At 42.5% G+C, this 23,703-nt stretch overlaps 1 protein-coding gene across 1 annotated transcript in view; it reads left to right on the forward strand.

Annotated features, from left to right (window-relative positions):
* The window catches only part of tead1a (TEA domain family member 1a), a 116,730-nt gene that overhangs the window by 46,880 nt on the left and 46,147 nt on the right, over positions 1-23,703 (forward strand). The window contains exon 2 of the mRNA XM_034177208.1: positions 11,205-12,035. Coding sequence (XP_034033099.1) covers positions 11,831-12,035 — 205 coding nt within the window. The 5' untranslated portion in view covers positions 11,205-11,830. The remainder of the gene's footprint in view (positions 1-11,204; positions 12,036-23,703) is intronic.

Raw genomic sequence — 23,703 nt, forward strand, 5'->3', positions numbered from 1 at the left:
TAGTGTATATGTATATGTATGTGTATATGTATATATATGTGTATATATGTATGTGTATATGTATGTGTATATGTATATATGTGTATGTATATATATGTGTATATATGTATGTGTATATGTATATATGTTTGTGTATATGTATATGTGTATATATGTATGTGTATATGTATGTGTATGTATATATGTTTGTGTATATGTATGTGTATATGTATATATGTTTGTGTATATGTATATGTATGTGTATATATGTATATATCAGGTGTGGCCAAGTTCGGTCCTCGAGAGCCACATTCCTGATACTCCAATGAAAGGCTCATTAAAAGTCTGCTAACGAGTCTTTCATTGGATTCAGGTGTGTTGGAGCAGGGAGACAACTAGGAGTATCAGGAATGTGGCTCTCGAGGACCGAACTTGGCCACCCCTGATGTATATGTATGTATGTATGTGTATGTATGTGTATGTATGTATATGTGTATATGTGTGCGTGTGTCAAGGTAGAAACTGCGATCTGGTAGAAACTGCGTTTGCAATCTCTACCAGTAACTGATATGTGTCAAAATAAAATTTTCTGGATGGATCCCGATTAGCAAATCAGAGCATGTTTTGAAGCATCATAGTAACTTCTTGATCCAGCTTTGTCAATCTTGAACAAAGTTTGTGTACATAGTAGTTACGGCCATCATCGGCACCAGTTTTGAAACGTGGGTCAAATTTTTGAAATGTTCAAAAATTTCATCCTGATTCCCAAAATCGTCGCTCGTGCATGCTAACTTCTGGGTGTCTTAACAACTTCAATCATGTTTGAATATCTTTAAAAGCGGTATTCCTAATAAGTACAGCTAGAACCTTGTTTGATTGTGCTCCATCTGGGTAAACATTTGAAGCAGAAGCAGCTTTTGTTGAGGTTCTTTCTGGCTGAAAGTGCAGCCGGGCGTAGGTGTTTACTTTTCAGGTTGCACTTTTTTGGGTTTGTGGACAATCGTAATAGAACAGCACCCTGTGGAATTAGATTAGATTAGACAGAACATTATTCATACCTTTGGATGACTCCCTCAGGGAAATTGAGTTTCCAGCAGCATTGTATAGCAGCACACAGGGTAAGAAGCACACAGAGTATCAAAAGTGAAAGTAAAAAAACTTTGCACATATAAATATAAATACCAGACATACTGATCATGACTGGTTTACTGGCTTTACTGCCATGTGCTACACTGAGTTCCTGTCCACTGTTAAACTCCCCCCCATGGAAATGCTGTGTCAAAATGTGAGTGCAGGAAAAAAAAAGTGTGACTTAAAATGCGGTCGTTTAAAACAGGCTAGCCTACTTAAACCCAGAGTATAATCTCAGCAGACTTGGGTTGTTTCACATGATAAAATTAATGGAGGGATTGATTCCTGCTCTGTTCACATCACTGTAGCTAGCCCCTTGTACATCTTTTGCAGTTTGCTCACTTAGTTTGAGATGTGTATCGTTAACAGTGGGGGCTAAAGATACACGTGCACGTATCTCTATCTGCAAAACAAGTGGAAAAAAGGGTATTTGGGCCCAGGGGCCTGTTATAAAGATGGCAAAATATTATGAAGTGGAACAATGTTTGCTTTGAGGATTATCGCCAAATCCTCTTGATGGAAAGCTGTGTGTGTAAATGTGCTCACGCTGGAGGCGGGTGAAACAGATGCCACCGAGCGCGGTCCAACAGAAGAGAGATGGGAGCTGTTTGGGATAACTTGTATCATGTACTAACAGGGACCCCGCTGACACACATCCATTCCCTGGACGTGATCGCCGTCCTCCTGAGCACTGGCACTCACACCGCCACGCCTGGGGTCGTGCACGGAGGGGCCCGGGTAGTGCTTAGTGACGCAGAGCGAGCGCGGCAGATAGTCGACCTGGTGGGGGTGGAGAGTCGTCAGAGTCGATTGTTGTGTGACTAATGTCTCTCTCCAGCATCCGTCTGCTGCTGGGCCCCTCTCACGACAGCATCTGGAGTTCTTCCATTAATACGGAATTTCGTCTTTCCCTTCTTATAGCTAAGCCCCCCCATGCTCCCCCCGTTTGACTAGTGAAGCCGGCTGCATTTACGGAAGCGGTAGCGGCAGATATTTGACAGTCACACTTGAGTTTTCTGGAGTTCACACACATTCAGGATCCAGTCTCTGTGATCATGTGATCGAGTTCATGTCGGCGTGTTTTCTGCAACACGGTGCAGATTAATAAATATGTTGACGTTGAATCAGAAGTTAAAGGGGTTCGTAGATGCGTGAGAGAGAATTGCTATGTTTTGTATTAGTGCAATTTCTTTGGGATCAAAGTGAAATGCGCAGAGGGAAACGCCTACAACATTAAATAATACAGTAAAAAAAATGACTGTTGGGTGGCACGCGTTTATGAAGCTGACAAATGAATTCATGGCATCCTCTGAGGTCACCAGTGTTTTAACCAATGGTGGTGGCACGCTGTCTTAAAGGTGTGCAATAGAGCTCAACCGATGGGGCTTTTTTGTGGGGGCCGATACTATACTGATATTAGGGAGTAAAATATCCACAATACCAATATATCTGCCACTTATATCCATAAAAAAATTGCAATGATTTCTACCATTTCATTATCAAACCCTTATGACAAAGAAGTGCAATTGAGGCTTAATGGTTTGCAATTTAAACATGAGCTTAATTAACAATAACTATAAATACAATCCACAACCAATCTACAGCCCCAATTCCAGTGAAGTTGGGACGTTGTGTAAAATGTAAATAAAAACAGAATACAATGATTTGCAAATCCTCTTCAACCTATATTCAATTGAATACACCACAAAGACAAAATATTTAATGTTCAAACTGATAAATTTTGTTGTTTTTGTGCAAATATTTGCTCATTTTGAAATGGATGCCTGCAACACGTTTCAAAAAAGGTGGGACGGCACAACAAAAGAGTGGGAAAGTTGATGAATGCTCAAAAAACGCCTAATTGGAAACAGGTGAGTGTCATGATTGGGTATAAAAGGAGGATCCAGAAAAGGCTCAGCCGTTCACAAGCAAAGATGCGGTGAGGATCACCACTTTGTGAACAACTGCGTGAAAAAATAGTCCAACAGTTTAAGAACAATGTTTCTCAACGTTCAACTGCAAAGAATTTAAGGATTCCATCATCTACAGTCCACAATATAATCAGAAGATTCGGAGAATCTGGAGAACTTTCTACATGTAAGCGACAAGGCCGAAAACCAACATTGAATACCCGTGACCTTCAATCCCTCAGACGGCACTGCATTAAAAATCAACATCATTGTGTAAAGGATCTTACCGCATGGGCTCAGGAACACTTCAGAAAGCCATCGTCAATTAACATAGTTCATCTCTACATCTACAAGTGCAAGTTAAAACTCTACTATGCAAATGCGAAAGCCATACATCAACAACATCCAGAAACACCGCCACCTTCTCTGGGCCCGAGCTCATTTGAAATGGACAGATGCAAAGTGGAAACGTGTGCTGTGGTCTGATGAGTCCACATTTCAAATTGTTTTTGGAAATCATGGACGTCGTGTCCTCCGGACAAAAGAGGAAAAACACCATCCAGATTGTTACCAGCGCAAAGTTCAAAAGCCATCATCTGTGATGGTATGGGGGTGTGTTAGTGACCATGGCATGGACAACTTACACATCTGTGATGGCACCATCAATGCTGAAAGGTACATCCAGGATTTGGAGCAACACTCAACCGGCACTGCCGTCAGATTGGGAGGGACTTTGACCTCCTCCTTAGCCTGTGAACCGGGAGGAACCGAGGATCCTAAACACCCCCGATGGCAGGTTTCGCTCCACTGAACCACCACCCCAGACAGCCAATCAATCCGGGGATTGTGCTTCAACATCCATGGGATGCCCAAAATCACGCGGGAGGTAGAAGGAGTTACAAAAAACTCAATCTCCTCCCGATGGTTTCCAGACACCACCAGAGTTACTGGTTGTGTCTTGTGTGTGAGTAAAGGGAGGAGGGTGCCATCTAGTGCCCGCACCTGCAATGGCGAAGGAAGCGCCACCAGAGGGAGGCCTACCTCCCTTGCCCATCTGCTGTCTAGCAGATTCCCTTCTGACCCCGTGTCCACCAGTGCTCGGGCTTGAAGGGTTAAATCCCCGCTCAGGATTGTGACTGGGAGTCGTGTGGCAATTTGTGTGTGTCTTACTTGAATGTTTTGACCCCCCCCTTAGCCCAGTCTCTAAGGGCGAGTGTTGTCGTTTTGGCCGTTTGGGGCAGTTTCTCTGTGTGTGCTCAGTTGAGCTGCAGAGAAAACACTCTCCACGGATCAACCTCCTCATTTTGGCCCTGTGCATTTCCCTAACAACGTCAGCAGGGGGAGCTGTTGCCCCACAAAGCGCTGCGGCTGTGGAGCGTGGGGAGGGCGGCCCCTTTTCGAACCCGGAAGGGAGAGGAGCGGCGCGTATCCGGTCACGTCCTTCGCCTCGCTCCTGACGGCGTTCCTCCAACCGATTGTCTAACCGTATAACGAGATCGATAAGCCCATCTAAATCCCGCGGTTCCTCCTTAGCTACCAGCTGCTCCTTCAGAACCAACGACAGTCCGTTTATGAAGGCGGCGCGGAGCGCAACGTTATTCCAGCCGGACCTCGCAGCCGTGATGCGGAAGTTGACTGCATAAGCGGCTGCGCTCTCGCGTCCCTGTCTCATTGACAGCAGCACTGTTGAAGCGGTCTCTCCTCTGTTAGGGTGATCAAACACTGTTCTGAACTCCCCCACAAACCCAGTGTATGCTGATAACAACTGTGAGTTCTGTTCCCAGAGCGCCGTAGCCCAGGCGCGTGCTTTACCCCGAAGCAGAGCAATCACATAAGCTATTTTACTAGCATCTGACGCGTACATGACGGGACGTTGTGCGAAGACGAGCGAACACTGCATAAGAAAGTCCGCGCACGTCTCCGCACAACCTCCGTACCGCTCAGGAGGGCTTATGTATGCTTCAGGGGATGGTGGGGTTGTTGAACCACCACTGGAACATTTATATCCTGCACAGGGTCGGCAGGAGGACGAGCTGCAGCAGCGCCCTGAGCACTCGACGCCATCTGTGCGGAGAGAGCCTCCACCCTGCGGTTCAGGAGGATGTTTTGCTCAGTCATTTGATCCAACCGAGCCGTAAAGGCGGTGAGAATGTGCTGCAGCTCACCAATCACGTCTCCTGCAGACGCCTGCGCTCCCTGCTCTCCCATTGGTCGTTCAACAGCCGGGTGACGCCCCTCGGAGTCCATGACGCTGGCCGAGATATCCTGTTGGGAAAGTGTAGTGACACAGACCCACAACAGGGGGCGCAAATGAACGGTCAATAGATGAGCCAAAATATAACAATTTAATGTTGTGAATGTGCACAACGAACATACAGACAATCTCAGAATATCACAACAGTAAATACACAAAGGTGACGTGTGGGCAAGCTTGAGGATAGAAGACGTCTGTCCTGAGGAGAGCCGGAACCACACGATTTCCGCCGCCCCAGAACCTGGTGAATACTGGAGCCGCCAAGTCCCGAATTCCCAGGTGATCACCGTCCCCGACTGTCGGATCTGGTACTGCTGGCGAAGAACAAAGACAGTCAAGTGTGGGTGTGTGTACACCCAGTGACAACAGCGGTGGGAATGCCACCTCCACCTCACACTCAGCGCGTTGCAGCGGTGTCAGCTGAAAAGGAGCGCCGTCTTGCACAGCCTCCACAAAAACGACCGGTTCTCCTGCAAACACTCACAATAAACAGATTTACAAAAGGCTGAGGATATTACCTCCAATGAAGTATGATATCTCGGCAACGAGGTGGAGATGACGTCTGGTCTTTATGGAGTGAGATGATGTTGAGTAGATGGGTGATAGCTGTCAAGAGGTAATGAGCGACAGCTGTCACCCCCGGCTGTGTCCATGGCGGCAGCGCCCTCTCGTGCCTGAAGCCCGCACTTCTGGCAGAGCGCCCACTGGTGGTGGGCCAGCAGTACCTCCTCTTCTGGCGGCCCACACACAACAAAAAATCTCCTTTAACAGTGGAATATCCGGATAAAATGCTGAAACCGACTTCTTCTGAAACTTCTCTGTTCTCTCACGACGTCCTGGATCAATAGAGCCTGAAATGTGGAGGTTTTCAGCTTGAAACAGGCTGATGACGCCGCCTGAGAGCGCTGCACGACGTCTCGCACTGTGGGAAGTCCTTAAAGCGACAGTGTCACCTCAAAATCTCTCATCAGCCGTTAAAATTTTCACTGAAAACCAGCTTAATTTTTCAAACCATGTCCACTTCGATGTGTCTCACAGGTTTAGAAAAAATTTTGATCAAACAAAGCGCCAGTCTCTCAGCAACTTCTCAGACAAAGGAATTCCGATGAGGGGCTGGACGACTCCTCCCACAAGGAGTGCTCACAGGCCAATGACGTCACCGACAGGCGTGGAAAAACTCACGCATGCGCACGAGGGTTCAAGCATGACTGACGTAAAAACATATGAATGAAATCCATATAGTTATTGAAAAAAATAAAAAGGATCTATACTTTATGGACAGACCTCGTATTCAATTGAATATAGGTTGAAGAGGATTTGAAAATCATTGTATTCTGTTTTTATTTACATTTTACACAACGTCCCAACTTCATTGGAATTGGGGTTGTACCAACGTAAATATTTTGGCCCTGACTACCTGGTGGCATAATGACCACTTGACTTATATCACTCTAAAATACCCATTCTGACCGAAAATAAATGGTAACTGGTCACTCTGCCTCTGTCTCTTGTACCTAATGTGACCAGGGGGTGATGGGGATTCAAGCATGCTTGGACAAGCTACATAATGATACCGTTTTCAAAAGCCATAGTGTTTTTTTCTGCATTGTTTTTTCAGTTAAATGAAAATTTTCATATTGACAAAAATAACGCTAATACCAATATACCGCGGAAGCTTTATATGGACTGATATTTTTGACAAACCGATATATTGGTCAGGCTCTATTGGACAATGTCACATCTGATGCCTCTAACTCCATCAGTTCCTTCGGAACTGAGGTTCTGTTGGACCTTCAGAACAAAAGTTAATTAATTCTTGGATGTTACTTTGGGCGTTCTTCCTCAGTGATGTAACGTCTCTGTATGGTCCCTAGTTTCTTATATATATATATTTTTTTTACAATAAATTGTAAAGTTGCTCATGGCACCACAAACTTTGGAGAAGGTTCATAAAGGCAAAGTTTGATCCGAATCTGATCTGGATTGTGGATTTGAATTTAATATTGAAAACCCTGTTTAATGTAATATTTTACATTCTATCTTAATCAAACGTGCCCCAATCACTCACATATTTGAACGTGAGATACAGACTGGCACTCACTATCGCCTGACAAATTTGATCCAGATCCGATTTGGATTGTGGATTTTGTGGCTATTGGATTTTAACATGGAAAAACCCTTTTGATCTATATTTTGTATTATATTTTAGCTTATGAGAAGCCACTTCTTGGATGACTTTGACCTTGAAAATTTTTTCCAAGGTAAATTGGTTTGCGCTCTACGAGTGCAGTGCTCTAGTTATTTATAATTTACTGTTCAATGCAGTTTGACCAAACCTCGTCCCCGATGTAATGTCCTCTTCTTTTCTATTATTTTTCCAATCATTTCCCAAACCTTTCTTTAAATACTATAACTGCCTTAATTTCCTCTCCTGTGCTTCTTGCTATTTCTTTTCCATTTCTAATGTGATTATACTTTTGTGCGCAGCCTTGTTACATTTTACAATCAACCTGTTGCTGCTTTTCCACATTTAATTGCCAGCCCAAAAAAATAGATAAATAAATAAATAAGTACAAAAGGCATTTAAAGATGATCTGTGATTGCTAATGCTGCAGGTGAGAATAGCTGTGAAACTAGGATGTGTTCAGGGGAGTTGGGAGAAAAGAATACTGGAGCTGAATCAGGATTATACAACTGAAGAGTTCAGGGAGCCTGTGAAAAATGGCTACTGCGATAACTCGGATGGGTTTCTGATTTATAAAAATATTTAGTTTGAAGTGAATGAAATTAGCCATGAGCCACTTCAGCTTGCATTGAGCTCCAACTGGGATTTTAAAAATCAAATGGTAAATGGACTGCATTTATATAGCACTTTTCCATCTGCATCAGACGCACGAAGCGCTTTACAGTGATTCCTCACATTCACCCATTCACACAAACGCACTCGCACACTGATGTCAGGGACGTATGCAGTCGAGACGTGCAATCGTAGCTCTTTATAGACACATTATAGTGGGCCTGTGGTTTTTTTTTGGTGTGTGATGTCACCAACTGGGGCGAGGCCAATGTTTGCCACCAACTAATACTTTTTCACTTAAGGCCTGTTGCAAACTCCAAAATTAGCTAATGTAGGCGTTATTTTATTGGGTGTTGGTAGTTGGGCTGTGACTCAAATCTTGTGTTTTCCATTATCCATAAATCACATTTGGTGGAAATCGGCCAAAGGAGCTGGGAGGAGTCGGGGAACAGACTAACCTTCCTCAGATTATAGTATGATGAGTTGATTGGATGAACTTGCAGTGTGGCGTAACTGTTTAAACCTGGGCTGCAAGGCAATTAAACATTGATTAATTGTTTGGAGGTGTGCGTGTAGTAACACACACACACATGCTTGCGTGCACACTTGGTCTTGAGGAAACAAGTCATGCGTCTGTTTCCCGACAATAAAAGGTGGATGAATGAATCCTTGTTTGAATGGAAACTGTTGGGGGAGGGCGGGAGGAAAGAAGGGAAGAAAGCAAGGGCAGGAAACTAAAGAGGAAAAGGAAACAAGAGTGAATAAAACAAGCACGGTGAGGGAACAACTCGGTGGATCGCAGCCATTACACGCGGCTGTGAATGTTTTCCCCCCGGTGTTAAACTGTTGAGCTGAAATTCAGACGAGGTTAAATCCTCGTGGTCCAAAGTGCCTCACGTGCTCGAGTTGCGTGTGTGCACGTACGCTGTCGAGTGTAATTGTGTTAAAATTAGCCAGGCATATGTAGAGGCCGTGCACGCTGCAGGCTGCGGCGGAGGACAGTGTTGAACAGTAGTGCAGACAAAATGACATGTGTTCGCCCAAGGAGCTGGCACTGTGTGCGAGCGTGCACGTCGCCAACCCTGCTGTTTACTGAGGGAGGATTTTAGAAGAACTGCAGGCAGCAGCTGGCAGAGCCCCTTCAGTTTGTCTCTCTTTTTTTTTTTTTACCCCCTTTCTTAAAGCACTTGCTCCATTTATGTGCAAGTAGATTTGATGCTGGACGGTAATAACGCTTCAACACAGTTGGCAATTTCCAACATGAAAAGAGGCAATAACTCACCTCTTCCAGCTGGGACAAAGGATTATGACACGTTGATCCGCATTGCTGGAAAAACAAGGTGCATCTTTGGGGGGAAAAAGTTTCCATACTGGATCCGCTGTAGCAACAACGCCAAGAAAATTGTGACAATCCCAAAGAAAGTTAAAGCAATTTGAAGTTGTAATAAAACAGATTTTCTGTATTGCTCAAACCTAATAGTACACATGCACCAACAAGTGTAAACCTGCTCAAAGCAGTAGGGCAGGTGGTGATGTTGTTTCCAGTCTTGATCTGATTTGGACCAAACTTGGTAAAAAAAAAAAAAAAAAAAATTATTGAGGGTCAGCGATTTGATTTTGTGAAAAAAACCCCCATCATAATCGTACAAAAGTAGGGTTTGATTTCCGTTCTGTCTTTCTATGTCCTCGGCCAGAACACTTTGTCTGCATTGGCTCAGTCCATCCTGCTATAAATGGGAGGACATGCTGTGGTTGGGGAAGTAACCTGCATCCCGTCCAGGGAGATTTGTAGACTCTCACTTGATGTATGCTACAGAATCCATGGATAAACACGGAGACCAGTGGACCTCAATGCCGAAGACGTAATTACAAATGGGGATACATATTTAGAACGGATATTCCAATTAACTGGTTAAAGGTACACCTATGGTTAGTGTTAAAGGTAGTCAGTCACTTCCAACAATGTGTATTTTGTCCCTCCATCAGTTTTGTTTTGGCTTAATGCAAAGGTTTCCCAGCGAAACAACCCCCCGACTTTTGGGCTTAATATCTCTTATTAACCTGTTTGATGGCCAAGTGGTTAATGCGCTTGGTTTCAGTTCAGAAGGCTCCGGGTTCAAATCCCACCCCTGCCACATTTCTCCATGTAATGTGGTGTTGCTTCAGGAAGGGCATCCGGTGTAAAACCTGTGCCAATTCAACATGCAGATCCAACTTGGATTTGCTGTGGCGACCCCGAGTGCAAACAAGGGAGCCGCCGAAGGGACTTACTTTACATAGTTTTGCACATGTGCAAAACTTTGCACTCAAAAAGGGCATCAGTGTTTGAAAAACACCACTTGGAAGTTCTAAAAGAAAGCAAAAAAGTCTGACATTCAGTGTTAAGAAAAGAAAGAAGGCATCTGACCTGAAGGTTAAAGCTACAGTAGTGTTTGGGGTTATCTGAACTTTGGTGCGTACCGAAGACAGCTAAAGATGTGCAAACATTGAGAGCTGGAAACGTGAGTACATGATTGAATCTGGACATTTATTTAGTTGTTCTTTTCAAGAGACAAATGAATACTGAGTATGTAGGAAATGGTTTCAAAATGAAATATTGGCAAATATAATATCTCCAGGAGAAAACACTATATTTCATGTACTATACCTACACATGGATTGGGCATCTTTAAACACTAATATGAACATTTCTCTTGGTCACATGGCCTTTGAACTAAAGATCGTAACAAATTTGACTGTTGACTATTAAGTTTAGTGAAGCAGACCAGCACACAGCAAGTTTGGCTGATACTGTCCCGAGCACCTTGGAGGAGAAGTGGAACAAACAAACTTTAAAAATGCTGAGTCATTCATAACCAGTTTCTACTGACTAATCAGTGAAATAACTAATACTGATCCAAAGTGCCTCCTAAATGCAGCAAAGGGCCAACAAAGCTGTTAACGCCAATGTTCAGTCTTCTTTCTTGTCTTGTTAGTGTTTCATCGTAAAAAGTGTTACTTTTATCTCGTAGGACCTCAGAGTTGTTTGCATCACAGTTAACTTGTGACGTTGATGACCTAAGTAAGCTAGTCATAATGAGATTCTTGTAACTTAAAATGTGACTAACACAAAATAATTTATCTGTTCTTTTAGGTCCCTGCTGTCTGTTTGGACATCTTGCTGATTTTTCTGCAGCTTCAACGGCCACTCAGGACTATTATTAATCGTTAGCATCTGGAGCTACAGCAGCACTTCACAGTTAGCATTTAGACTCAGGTTTTAGTTGCTGGTGGCTAGTGGAGAGTTACTATTTACATTAGATTTAGGTTTCATTGTAGCTTTGACTACGTCACCAGGCTATTAGCATTAGCTCTGACCGCATATCTGCTCGTCAGTGTTAACTGTGATCATGCAATGATAATTAGTGTTAGCGCTGGCTACACAACACCTAGTTAGCATTAGCTCTGGCAATACAGCAACTTGTTTATGTTATCTCTGACCACACAGCCGCTATTTAGCGTGAGCTGTGACCACACAGTGGCAAGTTAGCGTCATTTCTGACCAAACAGCAACTACCTGCATTAACGCTGACCACACAGCAACTAGTTAGCGTTATTTCTGACCAAACATCAACTACTTGGGATTAGCTCTGATTACACAGCAGCTAGTTAGCGTTATTTGTGACCACACAGCAGTTAGTTTGCATTATTTCTGACCACACAGCAGGGATTTAGCGTTAGCTCTGACCACACAACGGTTATTTAGCGTGACCTGGCAGTATGGAGCGCAGTAGCTGGAGTGGCAGTGAAAGTCCAGGCGAGGACATGGACAGACTGAGTGACTCGGGCGGGGATAAGACTATGGACGGGGACCCTGAAGGAGTGTGGAGTCCAGACATCGAGCAGAGCTTCCAGGAGGCGCTAGCCATCTATCCGCCATGTGGAAGACGGAAGATTATACTTTCAGATGAAGGCAAGATGTACGGTGAGTGATGAGAGAAAAAGAAAAATAGTTTGGAACCCTGTTACCTTGAACACCAGTCTTTTAAACAGCAAGCTGAATAATGTGACTTTTAAATGAGACGGTGTGTGTGTGTGTGTGTGTGTGTGTGTGTGTGTGTGTGTGTGTGTGTGTGTGTGTGTAAGACAGGCATCACAAACGGAGGTCACATGTTTATGTATTTGTTTAGTAATAATACAATAACATGCTTTTGGAGGGCGGTATGCATTTTCAAGAGGCCCGACGTCCATGCCCAGTCGCCCAAAATGACAGCTATTCGCCAGAGTTAGACGAGGGTGAATAGCTGTCATTTTGGGCGACTGGGCATGGACGGAGGGACTAAGAAAATGCATACCGCACAACAACAGCATGTTATTTGCATTATTATCATTTTACTTTTTGACTTTTTGATTTTGACTGACCTCTACTGGTGGTTGGCTCTCACTGCGGTATTGTATCACTTCCTGTTCCGGAGCACAGCGGTGTTTTGCTGTATCTGTTAGCTGTTTAATCTGCGCAATTAGATTGATCTAGATAACTAGATAATGATTTGTTTCATAGTGTAATCTTCACGTGCCTTAACTAAAGCACTCCCTCTGCTGAATCACCTCTAAATTATTTACACATTATTCACTTTGTGTGTTTTTAGGAATCCGCTAGCTTAGCGCAGCTACTGGCTCTTAGCCGGTTTAGCATGGCGGCTTCTCCTGTCTCTCCCGCACTTTTCTGCTCTGGGTGTGAAATGTTTAGTTATTCCTCGGCCTCCTTTAGCAGTAATGGTACTTGTAATAAGTGTAGCTTATTCGTAGCTTTGGAGGCCAGGCTGGGTGAATTGGAGACTTGGCTCCGCACCGTGGAAAATTCTACAGCTAGCCAGGCCCCTGTAGTCGGTGCGGACCAAGGTAGCTTAGCCGCCGTTAGTTCCCTTCCAGCAGATCCCGAGCAGCCGGGAAAGCAGGCCGACTGGGTGACTGTGAGGAGGAAGCGTAGCCCTAAACAGAAGCCCCGTGTACACTGCCAACCCATTCACATTTCTAACCGTTTTTCCCCACTCAGCGACACACCCACCGAGGATCAAACTCTGGTTATTGGCGACACTGTTTTTAGAAATGTGAAGTTAGCAACACCAGCAACCATAGTCAATTGTCTTCCGGGGGCCAGAGCAGGCGACACTGAAGGAAATTTGAAACTGCTGGCTAAGGCTAAGCGTAAATTTGGTAAGATTGTAATTCACGTCGGCAGTAATGACACCCGGTTACGCCAATCGGAGGTCACTAAAATTAACATTGAATCGGTGTGTAACTTTGCAAAAACAATGTCGGACTCTGTAGTTTTCTCTGGGCCCCTCCCCAATCGGACCGGGAGTGACATGTTTAGCCGCATGTTCTCCCTGAATTGCTGGCTGTCTGAGTGGTGTCCAAAAAATGAGGTGGGCTTCATAGATAATTGGCAAAGCTTCTGGGGAAAACCTGGTCTTGTTAGGAGCGATGGCATCCATCCCACTTTGGATGGAGCAGCTCTCATTTCTAGAAATCTGGCCAATTTTCTTAAATCCTCCAAACCGTGACTATCCAGGGTTGGGACCAGGAAGCAGAGTTGTAGTCTTACACACCTCTCTGCAGCTTCTCTCCCCCTGCCATCCCCTCATTACCCCATCCCCGTAGAGACGGTGCCTGCTCCCAGACCACCAATAACCAGCAAAATCTATTTAAGCATAAAAATTCAAAAAGAAAAAATAATATAGCACCTTCAATTGCACCATAGACTAAAACAGTTAAATGTGGTCTATTAAACATTAGGTCTCTCTCTTCTAAGTCCCTGTTAGTAAATGATATAATAATTGATCAACATATTGATTTATTCTGCCTTAGAGAAACCTGGTTACAGCAGGATGAATATGTTAGTTTAAAATGAGTCAACACCCCCGAGTCACACTAACTGCTAGAACGCTCGTAGCACGGGCCGAGGTGGAGGATTAGCAGCAATCTTCCATTCCAGCTTATTAATTAATCAAAACCCCAGACAGAGCTTTAATTCACACACAGCGGATGGAAGAGGATTAAGGACGCAATATTCACACACACGTGTTAATCCAACCATCTCAGCAAGTTCCAGTGTTATGCCTCCCCATGCGTGCTCCACCGGAATCCTCTGATACTGCTCACTTGCTGCTAATCCTCCATTCCAGCTTATTAATTAATCAAAAACCCAGACAGAGCTTTAATTCATTTGAAAGCTTGACTCTTAGTCTTGTCCATCCAAATTGGAAGTCCCAAAAACCAGTTTTATTTGTTATTATCTATCGTCCACCTGGTCGTTACTGTGAGTTTCTCTGTGAATTTTCAGACCTTTTGTCTGACTTAGTGCTTAGCTCAGATAAGATAATTATAGTGGGCGATTTTAACATCCACACAGATGCTGAGAATGACAGTCTCAACACTGCATTTAATCTATTATTAGACTCAATTGGCTTTGCTCAAAATGTAAATGAGTCCACCCACCACTTTAATCATATCTTAGATCTTGTTCTGACTTATGGTATGGAAATTGAAGACTTAACAGTATTCCCTGAAAACTCCCTTCTGTCTGATCATTTCTTAATAACATTTACATTTACTCTGATGGACTATCCACCAGTGGGGAATAAGTTTCATTACACTAGAAGTCTTTCAGAAAGCGCTGTAACTAGGTTTAAGGATATGATTCCTTCTTTATGTTCTCTAATGCCATATACCAACACAGTGCAGATTAGCTACCTAAACTCTGTAAGTGAGATAGAGTATCTCATCAGTAGTTTTACATCCTCATTGAAGACAACTTTGGATGCTGTAGCTCCTCTGAAAAAGAGAACTTTAAATCAGAAGTGCCTGACTCCGTGGTATAACTTACAAACTCGCAGCTTAAAGCAGATAACCCGTAAGTTGGAGAGGAAATGGTGTCTCACTAATTTAGAAGATCTTCACTTAGCCTGAAAAAAGAGTCTGTTGCTCTATAAAAAAGCCCTCCGTAAAGCTAGGACATCTTACTACTCATCACTAATTGAAGAAAATAAGAACAACCCCAGGTTTGTTTTCAGCACTGTAGCCAGGCTGACAAAGAGTCAGAGCTCTATTGAGCCGAGTATTCCTTTAACTTTAACTAGTACTGACTTCATGACTTTCTTTGCTAATAAAATTTTAACTATTAGAGAAAAAATTACTGATAACCATCCCAAAGACGTATCGTTATCTTTGGCTGCTTTCAGTGATGCCGGTATTTGGTTAGACTCTTTCTCTCCGATTGTTCTGTCTGAGTTATTTTCATTAGTTACTTCCTCCAAACCATCAACATGTCTATTAGACCCCATTCCTACCAGGCTGCTCAAGGAAGCCCTACCATTAATTAATGCTTCGATCTTAAATATGATCAATCTATCTTTATTAGTTGGCTATGTACCACAGGCTTTTAAGGTGGCAGTAATTAAACCATTACTTAAAAAGCCATCACTTGACCCAGCTATCTTAGCTAATTATAGACCAATCTCCAACCTTCCTTTTCTCTCAAAAAGTCTTGAAAGGGTAGTTGTAAAACAGCTAACTGATCATCTGCAGAGGAATGGTCTATTTGAAGAGTTTCAGTCAGGGTTTAGAATTCATCATAGTACAGAAACAGCATTAGTGAAGGTTACAAATGATCTTCTTATGGCCTCAGCCAGTGGACTCATCTCTGTGCTTGTTCTGTTAGACCTCAGTGCTGCTTTTGATACTGTTGACAAAAAAGTTTATTAGAGATTAGAGCATGCCATAGGTATTAAAGGCACTGCGCTGCGGTGGTTTGAATCATATTTATCTAATAGATTACAATTTGTTCATGTAAATGGGGAATCTTCTTCACAGACTAAGATTAATTATGGAGTCCCACAAGGTTCTGTGCTAGGACCAATTTTATTCACTTTATACATGTTTCCCTTAGGCAGTATTATTAGACGGCATTGCTTAAATTTTCATTGTTACGCAGATGATACCCAGCTTTATCTATCCATGAAGCCAGAGGACACACACCAATTAGCTAAACTGCAGGATTGTCTTACAGACATAAAGACATGGATGACCTCTAATTTCCTGCTTTTAAACTCAGATAAAACTGAAGTTATTGTACTTGGCCCCACAAATCTTAGAAACATGGTGTCTAACCAGATCCTTACTCTGGATGGCATTACCCTGACCTCTAATAATACTGTGAGAAATCTTGGAGTCATTTTTGATCAGGATATGTCATTCAATGTGCATATTAAACAAATATGTAGGACTGCTTTTTTGCATTTGCGCAATATCTCTAAAATTAGAAAGGTGTTGTCTCAGAGTGATGCTGAAAAACTAATTCATGCATTTATTTCCTCTAGGCTGGACTATTGTAATTCGTTATTATCAGGTTGTCTTCAGTTAATTCAAAATGCTGCAGCTAGAGTACTAACAGGGACTAGAAGGAGAGAGCATATCTCACCCATATTGGCTTCTCTTCATTGGCTTCCTGTTAATTCTAGAATAGAATTTAAAATTCTTCTTCTTACTTATAAGGTTTTGAATAATCAGGTCCCATCTTATCTTAGGGACCTCGTAGTACCATATCACCCCAACAGAGCGCTTCGCTCTCAGACTGCAGGCTTACTTGTAGTTCCTAGGGTTTGTAAGAGTAGAATGGGAGGCAGAGCCTTCAGCTTTCAGGCTCCCCTCCTCTGGAACCAGCTCCCAATTCAGATCAGGGACACAGACACCCGCTCTACTTTTAAGATTAGGCTTAAAACTTTCCTTTTTGCTAAAGCTTATAGTTAGGGCTGGATCAGGTGACCCTGAACCATCCCTTAGTTATGCTGCTATAGACTTAGACTGCTGGGGGGTTCCCATGATGCACTGAGTGTTTCTTTCTCTTTTTGCTCTGTATGCACCACTCTGCATTTAATCATTAGTGATTGATCTCTGCTCCCCTCCACAGCATGTCTTTTTCCTGGTTCTCTCCCTCAGCCCCAACCAGTCCCAGCAGAAGACTGCCCCTCCCTGAGCCTGGTTCTGCTGGAGGTTTCTTCCTGTTAAAAGGGAGTTTTTCCTTCCCACTGTCGCCAAGTGCTTGCTCACAGGGGGTCGTTTTGACCTTTGGGGTTTTTACATAATTATTGTATGGCCTTGCCTTACAATATAAAGCGCCTTGGGGCAACTGTTTGTTGTGATTTGGCGCTATATAAATAAAATTGATTTGATTTGATTTACTGAGATACACAACATGTAACGCGTACATAAAAAGTTGGGTCACTTTAACTTTTGTCGTGTCGGCTGGCACGCGCTGCTCTCCAAATTCGGCAGTGTGTCCTCATAAAGCTGGCTGCTTTAGCTGCTGTTCATTGTCTGTCCATGAGAAAATCATCCGGAATATCCATATTGGGACCAAAACACACTTCTCGCCTTTTTATGTTTCCCTCTGTGGACAGTTGTTGGGCTGCGCGCGCTATGATGTCATTTGTTTACGCACAGAAGGCGGGTATAGCCAGGACGTAAATCTACGCTACCGGCCTAGGAATGCCCTGGTAAAGTGATAGTAATGTGTCGTACTAGTTAAGTTCTTTCAGCTTCTTCCTTTTTAGGAAGACATGTGTGACAACATAGTGACATCATGACATTAATGACATTAATATAAAAATCAAAGGTCAAGGTCAATCCAGGTCATGCAATAGTCTAAAAATCACATTTTTTGCAATAACGTTGAAACTGAGGGAACTGGAAGAGTGATTTCAAGTGCACTTCTATCAGAAAATAGAATAGCATCTGTCTATAGCTGATTTATAAATTTATAAATCAGCGTATGGTCATGTGACATCTGCTGATTCATCTGCTGATTCTGCACAACACACACAAAAATTGGCTGTTAGTTAAATTGAACTTTTGTATAATGTACAGTATAAGCAAATTTTGTTGTGCACGGAACAGATTGAAGACTGGGGCCCGGTTTTATGAAGCAGTCTAGTCTTGTTTAGTTGAATAAACTTCCTTAGTTGGCTAATTTTTTGACGTTAGTTGTTGCACAAAGTGCTTAGTCGGCTAAAGTTTCACGTTACCCAACTCACGTTAACCTGGTACAGAGGAAGCTAATCTTATTTTAGTCGACATAACATCAGTGTTTTACCTCAAACAATGGCTGCTATCATGTGCCATCACTTGATGGAACACTCAGAGCACACCTACGTCACTCGTATTCCTCCAAAAGGAGAGCTTCCTCCGCTTTTGGCCGTAGTTGTAGCAGACGACTGTCATGGTGTGTTTGTGACAGTTTTCACATTAGCCACCAGGTGTTGCTGTTACGCTGAGCAGCGTTGTGTGCACAAAAAGGCTTGACCGAAGTGTAGAAGAAGAACTGCTAGGCTAAGAGCTAAGCATGTCATTCTGCTGTTCGTATGTGTCCGTTAATGTTAATAAAGCCAGTTAATTTCCTGTATGATTGTAATGTCAATTGTGTCAGTAGCATGGCCCAAGCAGAGGGTCGCCCCTTTCAGTCTGGTCTGCTTGAGGTTTCTTCCTCAAATCATCAGAGGGAATTTTTCCTTACCACTGCCGCCTGTGTTCTTGCTCTAGGGGTTGGTAAGGTTAGACCTTACTTGTGTGAAGCGCCTTGAGGCAGCTTTGTTGTGATTTGGTGCTATATAAGTGAAATAAATTGAATTAAATTGAATTGAAATGAACAAAACAAAGGCTGGATAGTTCATGACAATAACCAACTCGGAAGTAAACAAAACGTTTGCGCATTGGAGCCGTCTCTTGGCAACGACGCTTGTGAGGCCGTTATGCCCATGAAAACTGGCGACTAAGGTTAGACGGCTAATACCGAAGTTTAATTGTCAATGTGAAGCAGTGATTAAACGGATATGTTGGGCGACTAACTGTAGTTGACTAAATAAGTATAATACACTAAAAGATTAGACTGCCCTATGAAACCGGGCCTAGATATGAATTTAGATTAGACTTATCTAAACATTCCAGTCATGGCACCTTTCAGGGCAGAGCACGTGAGATGGATAGAGTGCTTTTCAGTATGATCACCTCTTTAATTTGGGATTTTTGTGCATTATTGTAATGTACTTTTTATTGTTGGCATTTATTCTTGTTTAGTGTTCAGATTCCTGGGAAAGTCCTATTTAAATAAATCATTACAATTATTGTTATTATTAAGGAATGTGTGAGTTTGCAGTATATAATCCTCACTGGAGTATAAATTACAGGCCCTCCCAACTTAGTAAAAAAAAAAAAAATTGAATTACACTCTGGAATATGTGGCACTTTAATTTCACTATAATAAAAGTAACACATCGCTGTTGATTGAAAACTGACAAATTACACTGTAATTATTTTAATTGTATCAAGCTGGTAGTATAAATTTCATTCACTTCAGTCTTGTCAGTCACACTATTTAAATATATTACTTTGAGCTAAATGGCCAGTTTATTTTTTGCCATTATAATGCTTATCATGGGAAAGTCAAAATTGCATTTTGGCGGTGACATGACTTCAGCATGATGTCCTAATTTGATAGAATTGAAACCAGAATTGATGAATTCCCCTGAGAAGAAAAATATATTTTTTTAAATTCTTTTTTTTTTTAATCTTCATGCCAGTTCTGAGGTTGTTGCCTGAATTCCAGCAGGAAATGGGATTGCGTTAAAAACACGGCCGCTGATGGGCCAAGCTGGTGAGATGTTGATCGCGGTGTCAGACAGTGAGAATTGGCGAACCCACACTGAACGCCTCGCAGGGTATCAAGTGTCAGAAACACAGGGAGGAGACGGAGGCATGCTATAGCTGCGTCATGTGATCTGTATGTGCCTGAGCGTGATGGAGAGCTGGAGCGTATTTATTGTGTGTGTGTTTGAACTAATAGAGTGATGAACAGATGGTCCTCTGGCTGCCACCAGCTGCGGCTCCCTCCCTCGCTTTCTCTCTCTAAAGGGCTCATTATGCTTTTCACACAAACGTTCAAGAGCAGTGAGCTGATGGCGGTAAGGTGGCGAGAAAACTTTTTACACCGTGTCATCGCCTCACACAAAGCTGTTACCTTTCCATCCACTAGGGGCAACATAAGGAATCACACCCATCACATTTCTTTGCAGAGTTTAAAAAAAAAAAAAAAAACCCATCTGTTCGGACCATTCTGTCAAAGAACTGCACTTTGATTATTAAGTTTGAGGGACAAAAGATGGTGTTTGTTAACCGAACAATTGTTTTGATGTTCGCTCACGCGGCGCACAGCACAGCTCTACCACCATTGCTTGTTTCAAACCATCCAGTTTGGTCTAAAACTGAGGTGCAGTCTAAAAGCGGTTGCACCTTAGATGCGTAACAACGTAGTCCACTGTCTGATGCAGTTTATTTCTTGTATTGAAACAGCGCCTCCTGTGGCAGGTTCATGGCATGTACACTTTGTGCCCAGTCATGCACAATAGCTCATCATAGGCCCTTAAAACTGAATTGAACACAAATTGTGTTCAATTCAATTAACCCTAACCCTGCAGCAAGTATAGTAACAGGATGTGGTGGGGTAGTCAAATTTCACAGGGGATCTGGATTTTAAACACTGCTTGAAAGAAAAGCCTAGACTGCTGAAAATACATTTTGCGTATAAAGAAATAAGTCCCATATACAGTAGGCTCTAAGGTATGTTGGTGTATCTCAACATTCCGTAGCATGAAGCCTTTGAGAGTCTAGGCGGGATGCCAGTGATCCACAGGTTAATTCCACAGCCAAGGTCAGTACCCATTTACAGCTGGGTGGACTGAGACAATGCGGATGAAGTGTTCTGTCCAAGGACACAGACAGGAAGTATGACTGGGAACCAAACCCAGGTCAAGATATTGGTCAAGATACTGCTTAACAAAACGTCAATCTGCAGCAGAGTGACTAAAACACATGACTGCACATACAACAGCAAAAATCCAGTTAAAATCATACGGAACAGTTTTTAACTTACTTTTAAAAAATGCTGCAGGGGAAAGGTCTCTGGATTTTTATTCATTCAGGAATTCTTACATGCATTCATTTAGGAATTCTTACATGCACAGCGATCAGTGAACGCTCCTCACACACAGCGGATGGAAGAGGATTAAGGACGCAATATTCACACACGTGTTAATCCAACCATCTCAGCAAGTTCCAGTGTTATGCCTCCCCATGCGTGCTCCACCGGAATCCTCTGATACTGCTCACTTGCTGCTAATCCTCTATTCCAGCTTATTAATTAATAAAAACCCAGACAGAGCTTTAATTCATTTGAAAGCTTGACTCTTAGTCTTGTCCATCCAAATTGGAAGTCCCAAAAACCAGTTTTATTTGTTATCTATCATCCACCTGGTTGTTACTGTGAGTTTCTCTGTGAATTTTCAGACCTTTTGTCTGACTTAGTGCTTAGCTCAGATAAGATAATTATAGTGGGCGATTTTAACATCCACACAGATGCTGAGAATGACAGCCTCAACACTGCATTTAATCTATTATTAGACTCAATTGGCTTTGCTCAAAATGTAAATGAGTCCACCCACCACTTTAATCATATCTTAGATCTTGTTCTGACTTATGGTATGGAAATTGAAGAGTTAACAGTATTCCCTGAAAACTCCCTTCTGTCTGATCATTTCTTAATAACATTTACATTTACTCTGATGGACTACCCAGCAGTGGGGAATAAGTTTCATTACACTAGAAGTCTTTCAGAAAGCGCTGTAACTAGGTTTAAGGATATGATTCCTTCTTTATGTTCTCTAATGCCATATACCAACACAGTGCAGAGTAGCTACCTAAACTCTGTAAGTGAGATAGAGTATCTCGTCAATAGTTTTACATCCTCATTGAAGACAACTTTGGATGCTGTAGCTCCTCTGAAAAAGAGAACTTTAAATCAGAAGTGCCTGACTCCGTGGTATAACTCACAAACTCGCAGCTTAAAGCAGATAACCCGTACGTTGGAGAGGAAATGGTGTCTCACTAATTTAGAAGATCTTCACTTAGGCTGGAAAAAGAGTCTGTTGCTCTATAAAAAAGCCCTCCGTAAAGCTAGGACATCTTACTACTCATCACTAATTGAAGAAAATAAGAACAACCCCAGGTTTCTTTTCAGCACTGTAGCCAGGCTGACAAAGAGTCAGAGCTCTATTGAGCCGAGTATTCCTTTAAGTTTAACTAGTAATGACTTCATGACTTTCTTTGCTAATAAAATTTTAACTATTAGAGAAAAAATTACTCATAACCATCCCAAAGATGTATCGTTATCTTTGGCTGCTTTCAGTGATACCGGTATTTGGTTAGACTCTTTCTCTCCGATTGTTCTGTCTGAGTTATTTTCATTAGTTACTTCCTCCAAACCATCAACATGTCTATTAGACCCCATTCCTTCCAGGCTTTTAAGGTGGCAGTAATTAAACCATTACTTAAAAAGCCATCACTTGACCCAGCTATCTTAGCTAATTATAGGCCAATCTCCAACCTTCCTTTTCTCTCAAAAATTCTTGAAAGGGTAGTTGTAAAACAGCTAACTGATCATCTGCAGAGGAATGGTCTATTTGAAGAGTTTCAGTCAGGTTTTAGAATTCATCATAGTACAGAAACAGCATTAGTGAAGGTTACAAATGATCTTCTTATGGCCTCAGACAGTGGACTCATCTCTGTGCTTGTTCTGTTAGACCTCAGTGCTGCTTTTGATACTGTTGACCATAAAATTTTATTAGAGATTAGAGCATGCCATAGGTATTAAAGGCACTGCGCTGCGGTGGTTTGAATCATATTCATCTAATAAATTACAATTTGTTCATGTAAATGGGGAATCTTCTTCACAGACTAAGGTTAATTATGGAGTTCCACAAGGTTCTGTGCTAGGACCAATTTTATTCACTTTATACATGTTTCCCTTAGGCAGTATTATTAGACGGCATTGCTTAAATTTTCATTGTTACGCAGATGATACCCAGCTTTATCTATCCATGAAGCCAGAGGACACACACCAATTAGCTAAACTAGTACTAATGGGGACTAGAAGGAGAGAACATATCTCACCCATATTGGCCTCTCTTCATTGGCTTCCTGTTAATTCTAGAATAGAATTTAAAATTCTTCTTCTTACTTATAAAGTTTTGAATAATCAGGTCCCATCTTATCTTAGGGACCTCATAGTACCATATCACCCCAATAGAGCGCTTCGCTCTCAGACTGCAGGCTTACTTATAGTTCCTAGGGTTTGTAAGAGTAGAATGGGAGGCAGAGCCTTCAGCTTTCAGGCTCCTCTCCTGTGGAACAAGCTCCCAATTCATATCAGGGAGACAGACACCCTCTCTACTTTTAAGATTAGGCTTAAAACTTTCCTTTTTGCTAAAGCTTATAGTTAGGGCTGGATCAGGTGACCCTGAACCATCCCTTAGTTATGCTGCTATAGACTTAGACTGCTGGGGGGTTCCCATGATGCACTGAGTGTTTCTTTCTCTTTTTGCTCTGTATGCACCACTCTGCATTTAATCATTAGTGATTGATCTCTGCTCCCCTCCACAGCATGTCTTTTTCCTGGTTCTCTCCCTCAGCCCCAACCAGTCCCAGCAGAAGACTGCCCCTCCCTGAGCCTGGTTCTGCTGGAGGTTTCTTCCTGTTAAAAGGGA

The sequence above is a fragment of the Thalassophryne amazonica genome, chromosome 8 (assembly GCF_902500255.1).
Source record: "Thalassophryne amazonica chromosome 8, fThaAma1.1, whole genome shotgun sequence".
Classification (NCBI taxonomy): Eukaryota; Metazoa; Chordata; class Actinopteri; order Batrachoidiformes; family Batrachoididae; genus Thalassophryne; species Thalassophryne amazonica.